This window comes from Salvelinus alpinus, chromosome 30 (genome assembly GCF_045679555.1).
Source record: "Salvelinus alpinus chromosome 30, SLU_Salpinus.1, whole genome shotgun sequence".
NCBI classification, from domain to species: domain Eukaryota; kingdom Metazoa; phylum Chordata; class Actinopteri; order Salmoniformes; family Salmonidae; genus Salvelinus; species Salvelinus alpinus.
This window is the reverse complement of record NC_092115.1, coordinates 30,002,096-30,018,511: the sequence shown is the minus strand read 5'-3', so window position 1 is coordinate 30,018,511 and position 16,416 is coordinate 30,002,096. Positions and strand designations below refer to the sequence as shown.

At 41.5% G+C, this 16,416-nt stretch overlaps 1 protein-coding gene and 1 long non-coding RNA gene across 5 annotated transcripts in view; one reads left to right on the top strand and one right to left on the bottom strand.

Moving 5' to 3' along the window:
- Nucleotides 1-792: 792 nt before the first annotated feature.
- LOC139559777 (uncharacterized) lies at nt 793-9,497 on the bottom strand. Its single transcript, XR_011671824.1, has 3 exons — nt 9,277-9,497; nt 8,920-9,006; nt 793-1,461 (listed from the first exon to the last, which is right to left on the bottom strand). It is a non-coding gene; the product is annotated as an uncharacterized lncRNA (long non-coding RNA).
- Nucleotides 6,519-16,416, top strand: part of LOC139559776 (BTB/POZ domain-containing protein KCTD1) — a 16,397-nt gene continuing 6,499 nt past the window's right edge. The window contains exons 1-5 of one of the 4 annotated variants that reach the window (XM_071376128.1): nt 6,521-6,770; nt 7,375-7,526; nt 12,450-12,628; nt 15,156-15,300; nt 16,253-16,416. The exon at nt 16,253-16,416 is cut by the window's right edge and continues 142 nt beyond it. In XM_071376128.1, coding sequence (XP_071232229.1) covers nt 7,497-7,526; nt 12,450-12,628; nt 15,156-15,300; nt 16,253-16,416 — 518 coding nt within the window. In that variant the 5' untranslated portion in view covers nt 6,521-6,770; nt 7,375-7,496. Of the gene's footprint in view, nt 6,771-6,905; nt 7,240-7,374; nt 7,527-11,101; nt 11,458-12,449; nt 12,629-15,155; nt 15,301-16,252 lie in introns of those variants that run through there. The other 3 variants (XM_071376129.1, XM_071376130.1, XM_071376127.1) reach the window with 3 other exon arrangements.

Genomic DNA, 16,416 nt, shown 5'->3' with positions numbered 1-16,416 from the left:
TGTCGTACACGTCAATCCAGAGTATCCCAAGCATGTTCAATGGGTGGTGACATGTCTGGTTAGTATGGGGGCCATGGAAGAACTGGGACATTTTCACTTCCAGGAATTGTGTACAGATCCTTGCAACACGGGGCTGTGCATTATCTTGCTGACCCATGAGGTGATGGCAGCAGATGGATGGCATGACATAAAATTGCACATTTTAGAGTGGCCTTTTATTGTCCCCAGCACAAGCTGCACCTGTGTAATAATCATGTTTAATCAGCTTCTTGATATGCCACACCTGTCAGGTGGATGGATTATCTTGGCAAAGGAGAAATGCTCACTAAACGGCATGTAAACAAATTTGTGCACACATTTTGAGAGAAAGCTTTTTATGCGTACGGAACATTTCTGGGATCTTTTACTTCCGCTCATGAAACATGGGACCAACACTTTACATGTTGAGTTTATATTTTTGTTCAGTATAAATACAAAGTGACATTGAATAATGGGTTTGTGCAACTTCTACTCAGCTGCTCAGGTAATGAAATGCCTAATGAGCCACCAGCAAGATTTCATTTAAGATGATGGTTCTTCCAAAAAAACTTAAGTCTTATGTTAGGCAAAATGTATTTTAATTGATTTTATGTTGACGCCTATTTGAGGTGGCAAAGGTGGCCTGGATAAGGCTTTTATCAACGTTATTTGATTATAAGGCTGATGGGCATTGTATTTTAACAATCAACAACAATGTCCGAAAAATAGCGTAATAATTGAACAAAAGCACATTTGTGAAAATGCACAAAAACATATTTGTCCTACAGTACACCAAACTGAAAGAGGTTTATTTGTGCTATACAGAACCAATAAAGCACATCATGCATATTATACAAAAAGGAAAGGCATTATCTCAGGCATTATCTTTAATTAATTTCCTAATCTAACATTCTTCACATTTACTGTATGTAGAATCTTCAAAACTTAAAGCTTCTGATGCAAAATGCCTCTCAGCAGCCGATACAACTTAGGGGGCCACAAAGATAAAACACACACCTTAAAGATCATTATCAATTCATATTTGGGGATTCATGAAGAAAAACAGCGTAAAACACTTGTTTCATAATTCATACTATAAACAAGAAAGTCTCCCACTTCCTTAATAATTTAGAAGTAAGCTAATGTTGATTTATTCAGGAAGGTCTCTGCCACCAGCGCTGCCTGGAGTTCCCAAATTTGAATTAAAGTAGGACAGTAGCAGGCGAGTCTGTAATAACATTTGTATAATTGTATTATTGCTCTGGGCTCAGTTCATTTCCTCCTCCAGTAGCTGCGTGAAATTGTTTGATTCTCGAAACCGCCTTGAGTCTGCGGCTCTGGGGTTGGAGGGTGGTACAGGAACAGGAAGGAATGCGACACACTCTTCTTCTCTCCATCTTTCTCTCCATCTCTTTCTTTCCCCCTCTCTGTCTGATTCTCTGTCTGACATATACACATATACACACACATGCACACAAACACACACAGCAACACAGATAAATAACCCTCTGTTATTCTGAGTTTCATAATACTGCTACACTGGCTCACTTAATAACTCAATCTGTCTGGAGAATATGATTGATATCCTCACTCACCTTGTCGCGTCAGATAAATATTTTGCTGCATTTGCATGATAATGCTGGGAGGCTGAGTGCATTTGGCATTTATCACATTCATCAAATAATGCCAAAATTAGGTTTTGAACACACAATTTGCCATTTTTTGTTAACATTGGCTGCAGAATTGACCAAGTTCTACCAGTGTCAGCCATTCTAGGATACAGCTTTCTAGGACAAAGAGTACACCTCACATATCTAGGATAGAGAGTACACCTCATGTTTATCCTGTAGCTCATACAGCAAGTACAGAATGATCATAACGAGAGTTGCCATCTTCATCAATGGACTGTTATGCCTGCTGTTGTTGCGCATTGCAATTTTGTTTGTCATTGATTTGGATTTACATTTTTTTCTAAGCGCTAATTTACAAAACCAAGACTACACCATAAGACAAACAATCAAGTTTAAGCGCTATTAGCCTGTGTAGTGCACACCTGAGACCCCAGTGGCTTAGCGACAGGAAGAGGGTGGAGAATCTCTGATTGGTTTCCTCAGGGCTCAGTTTCTCTCAGTTCCCAACCCCACATTCCCTCACTCCCTATCCCTCCCTCCTTCCTTCATCCCTCCCTCCTCCTATGCAGAACAACCCAAACTCTAGTTTGATGAAACACATTTGTTTGGCTTAACTCTTCCATTGCCATCACGACAGCCATATCTCGGAGGCCTCGGAGGTGTAACGTGGCCCATCAGCCATGTAGCTAATGAAAGGATATATGTAGGACTATGGGACTTCACCGGAGGACCTGTTTCCATTTGGGTCTGGCCTGCACTGCCATGTTATTAGGAAAACCTTTATTATTGTTGCCCTCTAGTGGGAACCATGTAATAGGATTACATTTTATTAGAGCCTCCCAGCATTACCCAACCAAACCCCCTCCTCCTCTTGTCTCTCCTCTCTTCCTCTTACTGCATTGTCATTACCTCTTCTGTCCACTGTGGGTGGGCTGGCTGTATGGCTGGGTTTGGGATGGGAAGAACTGTATGGATGTATGTCGCTGTGATCAGAGTATTAGTGAAGATAGGTGCTCAAACAGACTGAATAGGACCACTCCTGTCTAACCATCTGAGAGCTACCTCATTGTGTGAGGGCATGCTGCTATGTGTAATCCTTTACTAGGATATTTCTGCTATATTCCACCATCGAAACCATCATGGAGGGCTAAACAAAAGAGAACATTTTCATGCAGATGCAAGTCATGAAGTCGTATCAAAAAGGTTCTTCATTTTAGGTACAGTACCTTGATGGTACCAAACCCAACATACGACAACTCCACAGTACACTTTACCAAAACAAGCTAGTTGCAACAGAGCCTTCCTTAAAAAGTTATATGTCCCAGTGCCAAAAATACTATTTCATGATAAACTGCAGGCAGCCCCAAACTATACATGGCCGTAGGGCAGATTGAGTCAGATTCAGGAACAATTGCAACCCTCTCCCTATCTAACCCACTCCCTTACATAACCACGGGCCATTACAGGGGTGTGGTGTGCACAGCAAGAGTCATTAACGTGGTCCGAGGCTACATCACAGCAAGATCTCTCAGTATGTTCTGAATGAGGATAACTGTGGCCACTGTTTGATTGAGTTCATTAGAACTATGGGGAGAGCTGGCGAAATCAAATCAAAGTGTATTGTCATAGAAGAAAAGAGCCATGGGCATACTGACTGAGGGAAATGGAGATCAAGCCACCAGTACGCACTAGTCTGACCTAAGGATTCAAGAAGAACAAATGAACTTCTCACTGATGACACATTCAGAAACTAGGAGTAATTCAGCAAGTGAAAACTCAAAGTTGAGACAGGAGGATAAATATATTTTGGAAAGAACAAGACTAATAAAAAGAGAGTGCCATCTGCCTCAAAAAGGGAACAAGTGATATAGTATTTGTGAGATAAAATGAATACAGACGAAGAAACCATGGCTTTGTATAACTGTGGCTCAGTTGACTGTTTTCCAGAGAGTTGGAAAGTAACTCAAGCCTCCATACAGTGTATGCATGTATAACCTTAGGCATGATGTCATCAGACACTGTTGCCAGGCTAGGTTTGTTTGGGGCGAAATAACATCTGCAAGCTATTTCACTAATTTGTCCACCAAAATATAGCTCTGACAGGGCTCTCCCGCTGTTGCAGCAGCTAGGTTCTTTTCCAAGTAAAACATACCCCACAACCAGAGTATTAGAACAATGGAATTGTTTTTGGCCCCCGAACACCAAGCAAGAGTATTCAAAAATCACCACTGGCTAGCTGGTTTTCGTTTCTACAACATCTAATGCATATCTTTAATACTGAATCGGGAGGGCCGCATTAAGACTTGGCTCCATTTGTGTGGAAAATGGGGAACGTATGAGATTGAGGCCTTGGGTGCTCTCAGTTTTGCTACAGTTTGTCAGCCTGATTGCAAAGATAAAAAATAATATATATTTAAAAAAGTGCAGGAGGATGGGGGAAATAGAAAATGCAATGCTTGGTGTTTGTGCGCCAGCCGGCAACCTCCGGGGCAAATAACTCCATTGTAACACTTTAATCCTATGTTTGTTTTCCCCTGGGACACATTGGTCAAACAGTGGAAAGCTTAAAAAGGCCCCTGTGCTCTGGATGTGTTAAGAATGGCTGGCCCTGGCCGTTCCTCGAAAGCAATCTCTGGTGATCATCTCTTTAGGATGCAATGGGCAGACGAACACTCTTTAGATCTTGGACTTTCAGAGTTGGTCAGTGGCCAATTTGCTACAGTTGGTCATTTGCCTGATACAGCCTCAGCCAGAGGGAATGGTTACGAGGGGCCAAACTATGAGTGACATGGAGTATATCAAATTATCTGCACAGGCCTACTCCATCCTGGATAATGTGGTTCTCTTGTTTCCTAAATTCTTTGTTTGTTCACACAGACCATGGTATGATGATTACATCTAGCATGTTTGAGTATATGGAAAACTGAAAAGGTAACTGCCTAAACCGCTATCTTCAAACAATCACTATTCATATGATTTGTATTCATGAGTCACTCACTTGTTACACAAATGCAACCATCTTCTCTGTAGTGTTAGTGTTTTGAATGGCTTAGTTCAGGAAGGACATACACAGCAGTTGACATTATGTATCAATTAATGCATATTATTTGAAACCTATGAAGGTAAATAGAGCCCCATAGTAAAGGTGTCATAATACCCATAAAACCTAGCGGTCAAACAGGGAAATGGTTCCAATAATTTTTCCACCATTCATTTTTCCCATAGTGGATTTTAGGAACACTTCAAATAAGGCCTGTGTTTCATGTAGGCTTACCCTGGCGTGATGTTTTGATAACCATGTAAATCTCTCTAGGACAAGGTGACTTATCAATATTCGCCTGTGCTAATTAGCTGCTAACGTGCCTATCATAATGAACTAAAAATGCCATGATGATCTGGACAAGACTGCCGAATCGAGGCAAAGGTAATAATCTCTGGATTAACTATCTGTTAGCTAAATGTAGTAATGAATAAATTGGCTTTTTTTTTTTTTAAATGGACAATTCTGTTACCTGTATTGTGCAGGTTTTACATTGGCACAATCTCTGTCAGCAAAGTTGTCAGCTAGGAATGACATGCAGGGATTTGTAGTTTTGCATGATGTCTACTTTGCTGCTAATTAACATTTTCAAATCTGAAAGTAAATAGAGCCAAATATATTAATAAATGACATTGTCCTAGAGAGATTTACATGGTTATCAAAACGTCATGCCAGGATAAGCCTACACGAAACACAGGCCTTATTTGAAGTGTTTCTAAAATCCCATATGGGAAAAGGATTGGAACCATTTCCGTTTGACCGCTAGGTTTTATGGGTATTATGACTCATACTGTGGTACTCTATAGATTTGCATTGATGTAAGCGCTTTTTATTCCCCATTCAGAGCAACTAGTGCCTTTAACAGCAGGTGGCGGAAGAGAGGATGGAAGAATTTCTAAATGTTATTCTTGTGCTTATTTGTAACAGGAGGGTTTGTGTGTTCAACAGCAGTACATGGGAGACAAATGAACAGGTCCACTGTTGAACATATCAGGCATGTGGCTCTGTTAGAGTGAAAAGCCATGTAAAAGATATTGGCATAATTTAAATGACTGTACAACCAGGTAACAAAAATATGATGTATATTTTGCATTATGTATAAATCAATGAAAGGAAGAATTTAGAACTTAATCTCAGCTGTCAGTATGCCACAGTTTGAAATGAAAAGCTTCAATATTCCAGGGCCCGGTTTCTCAAAAGCATTTTAAGACTAAATTCATCAGGATATATGGTTCTAACGATTAACTTAGCCTTAAAATGATTTTTGGGAAAAAGGGCCCTGAAATGATGCATGGTTGAACATTTGAAATGAGCTCGTGCATAAGCCCCAGGCGCTGATTCAGACTTGATTGGGGCAAGGCAGGCTGCAAGTGCTTATTTATATAACTATGTCAGTTGGGAAGTTGGCCAAAGGGAATTGGGGGGGGTCGATTTACAATTAGAATTCATCCATTGATTAAAGTTGATTGTAAATCAAGTTGTTTGACGCTGTGACCATTTATGTTCGAGCTACAGAACATTTAAAAAAATACACGTTAAAAAATAAAATTTTCAGAAGACAACCAACAATCTATATAATTATCACCATCTGCTGCTTTTCCTTCCTGGCAAAGAAACACTCCGTCCATTTGCAGAAATCGCCTGCGGGAACGTTACATCAAAACTAATCATAACGATTAAAATCAGCTTTGCTGTGCGAGAGGAAGCCAATAGGGAAGTTGGTGACAGGCGTGAGGATGTTGTATGCAAAAAAAATTGCATGATATTTTTTTGTTGTAGCGATTTTATGAAGAAATATAAAATAAATGTTCCATAAAGGCCGACGCACTGTTGTAGTGGTGTTTTTTGCTATTAGTTTTATTCTGCAGATTGGTTTAGACTGGGGTAGAGACATGAGCTAATTGTATCCTGATCTTTGCCTTGAGGGGTTTGGAGCCCTGGAGCAAGTATTCTCTGTATTTTGTTCTGTCTACCTTAGCCAAGCTATTGCATTTCTCACTGGTGTAGGAAGGGAAGCAGATCGCAGGCGAAATCTGAGGGAAAGGGTTCTCAAATATACTTTATGCCCATCCATGTTTCAGGTAAGCGGATATTTATTTGGTTTCCTATTATTTCCGAGGCTGGTTTGACTGGGACTTTCAAGGCGCAGCCGCTTTTACGCATGTGCCAGGCGATGAGCGCCACAGTCTAACACATTTAACCACTTCCTGGATATTGTTAGGTGTAAAACAACTATTTTTCTATACGTGCCGACGAATGACTTAGTTTCTATTTGTATTTTCACCGAATTTTACGACCTTTGTTCAGAAAACACCATCGCTATCGGTCCGTGTGAATTCGCTCCTGGCGCATTGTTTCAGCCCGAACACATCGTCGCCGTTTTCCCCGTCGGACTTCGTCACACACAAACCGAGTTTAGGCATTTCGATAGAAAAAGCCTCTTCGTTTGTCCTAAACCAGTTTCATTTCCTGAGTGCCCCAGATCTGGCTAATGAAAGACGCCATTGTGGAGTAATTTTGCCGGAGGGTTTTTATTTTGTAAGACAGGAGGTATTTATTTTACACACGTCAATGCAAATTCTGTGAATAATGCATTTGTATTTGGCGTCGCTTTGTAACGAGAACCATATCTATGTAAACCAAGAGACAATGCAGGCTACAGTATCTTCCTTTTGCTTCCCATAGATCTCTTGCGGGGCTGACCTATACCCGTGCGCAGGGAATTCCACCGTACAGAGGTGCCACTGCAAATATTTAGATACTCCCTGGCGGAAGTCTGGATCTATGTTTGCATCTTTGTAGCTGTGATGTTATGGAGACAAAACATGATATATATGGTTAGTATGAGTTTACAAATTCGAATTTTAGTAATGATATTCATCCACAATGGTTAACACATTACTAGCGAGATCTATGGTTGCGCATCAGGATGTGGCCACAATGGCTATGAACACTATGCAACTTTTAGAACTTATACTTGCCATTTCTCAATCAAAATCTAACTGTTTACAGGCCGGTGGTGGTATATTCCCACCATTTTAATGTCAAAAAGTAAAACGCGCACATGTTCTAACATTATTCCTTACTTTAGAGTGAAATGCGTGGCTCTAGGAGCATTCACTGGAGGGCGCTGTTATGACGAGCAACATTCGCATCTGTGCGTAAAAGGGCACCATTGCTCAATGTGCTTCTCATATATATATATAGTCATTAGTCACACATTATAGGATCTCCAAATGTACAATGTGGGCACCTTTAACAATTTTTGCATGATTAAACAGTGGACACAACAGCAGGATATGTCCAGATGAAAATATTCCTACCATAATGCTTACTTGTGCATGCAACTTTCTTTTTGTTCACACAGACAAACAATGTAAAATATTTGTTGAAAACTAAACACAAACTGAGTGCAGTCAGACAACTAATCTTTGATTCATTGTGCCATCTCAACATTTGTTTGAAAATGCTGCGGTGTGGATTCGGTCAACACAATTACACCAGACTAGGATAAACAAGAAAGTCACTTGAGACAGAACTATTTGTTTAGCGTGTTTTTGCATATTTAAGTCTAAACTTGAGTAGCAAGGGAACACAACCACTAACAAATGGTAGAGCATTTGGTTTGTATACACACAGCCATATGGTTGGCCTACATTATTCAAAATGGCAACAGGTGGGAAGACTGACTGCAGCAGTTCTGAAATGAAAAGCGATGAAGGGAATGGGATGTAGTATATCAGTCCACACATACAGGTAACTGCCAAAATAATGGGAACACTTGAGTAAATGAGAGAGTATTGAATACAGGTGTGGTTCCTGAGTTAATTAAGCAATTAACATCCCATCATGTTTATGTATAAAAATGCTGGGCAGGCCATTGTTTTGGCTACGCCCCCATCCACAGGACATGAGTAGTCACTGAATGGTTTGATCAGCACTAAAACGATGTAAACCATATGCCATTGTCATCTGTCACCAGATCTCAACCCAATTTAACACTTATGGGAGATTCTGGAGAGGTGCCTGAGACAGCGTTTTCAATGAACAAAACACCAACTGATCAAATGTCCTGGAATAATGGTGTCGCATCCCTACAATAGAGTTGGACACATGTAGACTCAGTGCATTAAAGCTGTTGTGGTCCAACACCCTATTTTAAGACCCTTTATGTTGGCGTTCTTGCGATGTCTTGCAGTGTTACTTGTCAGGTTCTATTGATGATCTTACCACCTGCGTATCCTGGTCCGTGCTGTTCAGATGTGTACTGTATGAGTAGAAGTGTTCTCCTGCTGTTTGAAAGCAGGAGTCTTCAACCTGAAAAAGAATCCACAGGAAATTGTTTTAATTTGAGTTGGGATGAAATGGTTGTGCTACATGTACTCAATCCCATTCTCTTTTTCTCCTCTCTCGCTCCATGACATGCGCGCACACACACACACATTTTTCATGATTCTTCTAAGCAGATTCTCCACTCCATCCACCTTCATGATGGCAAGGCTTTGAGGACAGCCAATTCCAGCGAGCTGGTTTTTCTGAACTTTCTACACATACCATCTTCCACAAATTAGTCAGGGAACAAATTACCTGCATTCTGAGTATGATCCCACGCACTTTGCCGGCTGCTGTACACAGGTTTCCCTTTTGAAGAGCAGCCGTGTGATTTCTCCCTCTCTGTTCGCCCCGCGGGCCCCTCTGCGAGAGGGATTCTGGAGTTGAATTTTAAAACTATGTATGGCTGCCTGCGCTTATCAGCGTGTGCACAAACTAACTGCATGCAAATCAGGGCAGGATCACACACCACAGTCTAGGCCTGCACTCAAAGGCAGGCTTAATTGCTAATTGGGTATCTAGGTGTGAAACCCACACTGCCAAAACTGAGAAGTAAAAACATGGATGTTTTAAGGCTAGTTGTGGTTGTTTTTAATTAAATTATGAAAAATGTACTGATTTTTAAAATGAGTGGATTGGATTTCCTGAACGTTATAGGAAAATAACCCAGGAGAGTGTAGTGTGTCAATACTTCATGTAGTTTGGATTCTGTTTAGTAAACACCTACAATGAGGGGTCAGATGTTGTGGATATAATGTTACCATCTTAAGGGATGGTCTTAAGGGAGAATATATTATGATAGTAGTATAGTATTATGATCTTTTCGCAGTGCTGTTATGGAAAATGTTAGATAGGAATATATTCTCCCTTTCTACTTTTTGAAAGATAAAAAATAATTGCCTGTGGATCTCTGATATGCCATTAGATTAGATCTAGAATGGACTTTGAAGTCTGCATATTTCTGGTATGAGCCAAGACCATACTGCTTTATAGAGGGAGGAATTTTTTGGATTGTTTGTGGATGGTAGGTACCTGTAGGAACTAGGAAGGGCACCTGCATAACTGTTAATAAGAAAAGAGATTAGGCAAAATAAATAACCACAACAGACACATTGCGGAAAACAAAGTGGAAATGTGTCCATAACATTGACCAACATTATCCAGCTAGTGTATGAAAAATGGGTGGGTGTCACTGTTTTTAATTTGCTCATCAAATCTACACTACAATCTTAACAGCCCTCCTGAATACAGCCCATTGTTCTGGGAGAATAATAATAATTTATTCTACTTTTATAGCGCTATTCATTACGTAAATAAATATCAAAGCGTTAAGCAACAACAAAAACGCCATTTAAAAACAAACTTATCATCATGAGTAGATCGACGGTTAAGAGGCTGAAGGTTGAGAGAGTTCATGGCTTGATTGAGGTCAGCGGAGGGCGTACGTACGCTATCAATACTATCAGTGTCTGCTTTATGTGCGTAAACTGCTCTATGGACAGTGTGCTGTGGAGACTAAAAGGGTCGGGGAAAGGTTAAGCGTTCATCCAGGGTCGCCAATGCCCTGGGGGCTAGTGTGTGTGTGTTTAATCTAGAACCGAAACACGAGGTCTATGTTGCATTTTGATTATGTACTTTGGTTAATCACGGAATACTCTGCACTGTTATAGTGTTACAATAGTTACTGAGCTTTGTTTTTACCAAGGACCTGTTGCCAGACATCTGGACAAGGTTTAGTTTCAGATGCAGGCTAAATGGAAAAGTAATGTTCAGGCTACATGGTAGTGTTTGAGAGGCAGCTGGAACAAAGGATGGCGAAGAATAGAAAGGGAAAAGGCCAGGGCGCAAATCCAGATCTGCGTCATTATTGGGATATGCTGCGCTTTTGGGGTGGTCCAAAGATCAACCTGTTGTCCACTTTATAGAATACACCTTAGCAGACGCGAAATTATGCGGTAAATGTGACAATACCTTCCTTTATAACAGCGACAACTCTAAAAACCCAGGGGCAACAGGATGAAAATGCTGTCGGGGGGCTTTGACTTATCCCAACAACCATTGCAAAAGCGGCACAGTTGACTGTCTGCCACAGAAGCATCGCTCTTGTTTATGGTGTGCTGCAGCCCGCAATTCACACCTCTCCGGAGTCTGTAGGTGGAAACCGACAGCATCTCCAGCTTGAAGCCTGTTTTTAGTGCGCCAGGTTCGATAATGGAAGCAACAGATATCATGGATTTAACACCTCAGAAACCGAGAAAGCACCCGCGTCCAATCAATTCCGTGGATGAGTCCGTAGTACACGCGTCCCTGAAACGAATCTCAATGCGAACAGGAGCGGAGTGCGGGGACGCTCCGTTCATGTACTCAAGAAGCAACCCCTTACCTGCAGTATCACTAAAGCAGAATGACAATTCTGTGTCTTCGTCGTCAGCGCAGGTAACAGACATTTTTTTAGTCCAATTCGTTTCCACTTGTGCATACTCTCTGTAGATGCTTTATTTTATGTCGGTTGCCTAGCCACCAACAGTGGAAGTTGTTGGATTTATTTGGTGTGAATCAATGCAAATGTTTTGTATCCATTTCCCCACGTTGATAAAATCAGATAAGCAGAGCTAATGTCATTTAAAACTTAATCTAAAGTTTGAATTTAAGGTGTCCTACATCTCTTTGTCATTACTACTTAATTCAAATTAGAACATCTACGTTTCTCCCTCCAATGACAATGTTTGCATGTTGTGCAGAGATAGACGTTCTGTATTTCTTTTCTTATTGGCTCAGAGGAGGGTCTTGAACTTGTGATTGGGAAACTCAATTTGTTCTGTGTGCCATTAGAGATATTGCCAGCTAATTGTGTTTTTGGGTTAGCAGGGAACATTTCTAAATCTTATTACATTATTCAAATCTAGACTGATTATTGCTCATTTACAGTCTGTGTGAGATTGCTGCTCCAAATTGATTTGATTTTGGAAGATGATTATGCCCAACAGATATGGAAGGTTGTGCTTGGTAACATTCAGGTCAAGGTCGGGAAATACTAGGCTAGTGTAACACAGAGCGATACGTATATTATCCCAGTCCTGACTAAACAGAGGGAGTTGGACCTTGGCCAACTATTTGACCATAACTTTTTTTCAGAATGATGACAAGAATATTGTCTGGACAATCAAAGTCCTGCAATGTTGCTATGATGAATTCTTCATTTCAGGTTTAGTTTAAATGTATCCTTTTTAACCGGTGTGTACTAACACACTTCCTGTTTGGTGTAAATGTAACCGTTTTAACTGGAGTTTGTGCTGTTCAGTCAACATTTATCAATGGAAAAAATATACATTTACATATTATGAACAAATCATTTGAATGTGTATTCAATCTGTGCTGTCCACCATATTGATAATCATTAACATGATTTGTCTACTTGTTTGTGACAGGATAACCGTTCCAGCATGTCCAGGCCAATGATCACAAGATCACCAGCGTCCCCCCTGAGTAACCAGGGCATCCCGACACCCGCCCAGCTCACCAAGTCCAACGCCCCTGTGCACATCGACGTGGGCGGACACATGTACACCAGCAGTCTGGCCACGTTAACCAAGTACCCAGAGTCCAGGCATGTGACCTCTCTGCTATTGATACAGTTCCTCAATTACAATTGAGTAAAGCTATGTCTTTGTTTTAGCACATTTGGTACACAGTGCCACAGAGTGTTTTAAATCTGTGTTGTTCGTATGTGGTTCTAGAGGGTGTTTGGGGTGATTCGGGGGTTGAAAGGGAAATGATGATGTAGATGGTAGCCTAGCCCATCATTTCAGCCGTGTTCATCTGCATTAGCTCTCTTACTTCTTAAAGATGCAGTCCGGGATCTTAAGCACAACAAATTCCTAAAGTATCATACGAATTGCAATTAAAATAATAATAATAATTTTGGGACGTAACATATCATACAAAATGGATGACGTAGTACACAAACTTTGGCTCGTGAACACCACTTTCAAAACTGCTGGCTGAAACTATACAAAAGTTGTGCAGAATGACTTAAATGCCAACCTCTGACAGCTCAGCCCGGACAAATGTCAAAGTTCATCCAATCACAAAGATGCATTACTCAAATGGATGAGTGAGGTGGGAAAGACTGGATGTAAACACAGGGCTTGATATTACTGAATGTTACAATGTAGTGATTACAATCCATCATATCAATATTTCCCCACTATACCAAATACAAAATGGCCTCCTTTTTTCAAACCTGGCCCAGAGATATTTTGAGAGGTAAACATTTGCATGGCTCAAAAGTCCAAACTGCAGACAAAAGCAGCTCAGTAATTCTGACAGATGTCCCAGCAGCAGTAAAGGGCACGGAACCATCTGGAGGCAAGAGGGCCACGCTGCAGCCCAGGGCGCCACCCCGCCTCAGGCACCTCTCTACCAGCTGGCCCTGACCCCTCCATCAGACCACAGGACAGCTCTTTCCTCTCATCCATACCGCTTCATTTCTCTTTCCCTCTGATTCTATCACTCTCTTCCTGTCTTTGTCTGTTTCTCTCTTTCGTTCTCTCTCTCGCACGGTCTCTTGCTCTCTCACATTCTCTTGCACTGTCTCCGTCTGTGTGCATGGAGCAGAGTAATGTCGGCATCACTCAACAAAGGTGTGAAAGAAATCAAACGCTGAGCTCACCCACATCAAGTGAGTCACAGCACATGATGCACAGAGTCGCTGTCCTCAGTACTGTCATCTGCTCAACAACTCAACTCAAGAATAGAAGCAGTTTGTTGGGTCCTATAACATATGATATATTAAACATGCATGGAAGGGAAAAAAATATCATACTCTACACATTGGCTAGATTAGCAACTGAGAATTGAATCATCAAGCATTTTGTTCCAAGTCGCATGTATATTGATCTGTCTCTCTCTCATTTCAATTTCAATTGAAGGGCTTTATTGGCATGGGAAACATACGTTTACATTGCCAATGCAAGTGAAATAGATAATAAACCAAAATTGACAGTAAACAATACAATCCCAAAAGTTCCAAAATAAAATACATTTCAAACGTCATATTATGTCTATATACAGTGTTGTAATGATGTGCAAATAGTTAAAGTACAAAAGGGAAAATAAATGCCCTTTTCTTATGGCAACAGGTCACAAATCTTGCTGCTGTGATGGCACACTGTGGTATTTCACCCAGTAGATATGGGCGTTTATCCAAATTTAATTTGTGGGTCTGTGTAATCTGAGGGAAATATGTGTCTCTAAATGGTTGTACATTTGGCAGGAGGTTAGGAAGTGCAGCTCAGTTTCCACCTCATTTTGTGGGCAGTGTGCACATAGCCTGTCTTCTCTTGAGAGCCAGGTCTGCCTTTCATAATAGCAAGGCTATGCTTACTGAGTCTGTACATAGTCAAAGCTTTCCTTAATTTGGGGTCAGTCACAGTGGTCAAGCATTCTGTTTAACTCTCTGTTTAAGCCAAATAGCATTTAGTTTGCTCTGTTTTTTTTGTCAATTCTTTCCAATGTGTCAAGTAATTATCTTTTTGTTTTCTCAGGATTTGGTTGGGTCTAATTGTGTTGCTGTCCTGGAGCTCTGTGGGGTCTGTTTGTGTTTGTGAACAGAGCCCCAGTACCAGCTTGCTTAGCATTTCTCTGTAGGTGATGGATTTGTTATGGACGGTTTGGGAATCGCTTCCTTTTAGGTGGTTGTAGAATTTTTAACGGCTCTTTTCTGGATTTTGATCATTAGCGGCCTAATTCTGCTCTGCATGCATTATTTGGTGTTTTAGTTTGTTCACCGAGCATATTTTTGCAGACATTTTTGCAGAATTCTGCATGCAGAGTCTCGGTTTGGTGTTTGTCCCATATTGTGAATTCTTGGTTGGTGAGCGGACCCTAGACCTCACAACCTTAAAGGGCAATGGGTTCTATAACTGATTCAAGTATTTTTAGGCAGATCCTAATTGGTATGTCCAATTGTATGTTCCTTTTGATGGCATAGAAGGCCCTTCTCTCTCGCTCTCTTTCTCAATTTCAATTTAAGGGATTTATTGGCTTGGGAAACATATGTTAACATATCTCTCTCTGTGTTTCTTTCTCTCTCTCTCTCTCTCTCTCTGTGTTTTCTTTGTGCCTTTCTCTAGAATCGGCCGTCTCTTCGATGGCACAGAGCCCATAGTATTGGACAGTCTGAAGCAGCACTACTTCATTGACAGGGACGGACACATGTTCCGCTACATCCTCAACTTCCTCAGGACTTCCAAGCTCCTCATCCCAGACGACTTCAAAGTGAGTGTCTTACTGTCCCCTCCACTGTAGCGTCCAATCATCGGGTCAAACCCCAGAGCACTAGTATATAGAGAGTGTATGGCTCTAGTCAGTATTGGTGCGAAAAGCGGATTTTTTTTTTTTTTGCGTGGCCAAGCCTGAACACCGGGGGAATTATATTGTGTACTCTCCATTGACGCTTCCAGGATGTTAGTGAAGTAAAATAAAAACCAGCAAACATGCTGGCCACATCACAGGGTCTGTAGACTTTAAGACAGTGCTTACCCCTATATTTGTGTGTGTCGTGCAACTGACGATCCGTGTGTCCAAAAGAGTGCAGCTGATCCTCACTGTATGTGACACGTTTGCATTCCGTTTGCTTGTTTTTTATGTGTCGTTTAGCCCTTAATTACAAACTTGGCCCGAGAGAAAACAAATGACATTATCTGATGGACTGTCCAAACACAGTGGGACTCAATCAGAGGGGAAGTACGTCAGCTAATATAAGCAAAGACAAAAGACAGGCCCAAGTTCAGACCCAGGCTAAATTCACCTTGACAGACATGCAGATGTGAGACTGAATCTGAGAAAATTAGAAAGTGTGATTAAGCCCCGCTGCCTTTTGGGAAAGATACACCCCCCCTTGTTGGGGTTTCCTTGTTGGGGTTTCTGGTAGACCTAGATGTTGAATAGGGATTAGTCTTGCTCTGCATTTGTATTGTAATGCAGTGAATTGTTGTGGTGGATGGGACTCACCCAGAATCCCCGTGGTTTGAGTGATCACACTTTGGCTGGGTCTCAGGAGATTTAACCAGCTTCCTTTCCTCATGAATAGTCATCTATCGGGATTTAGAAGTAGAGGTGTTGAGAGCCCATCCACTTTCACCCAGACAGGGAAATTCTATTGAGATGCTGCGCTTGTGTCAACTTGCCCTATCCTGACAGACCTGGTCTCTTTGCTGTCCCCATGTAGGACTATAGCCTGCTGTACGAGGAGGCCCGGTACTTCCAGCTGCAGCCCTTGCTGGCCGAGCTGGAGCACTGGCGCCAGGATCGCGACCTGGCCAGGGTGTCACGCCCCTGCGAGTGCCTGGTGGTACGCGTGGCGCCCGACCTGGGAGAGAGGATAACGCTGAG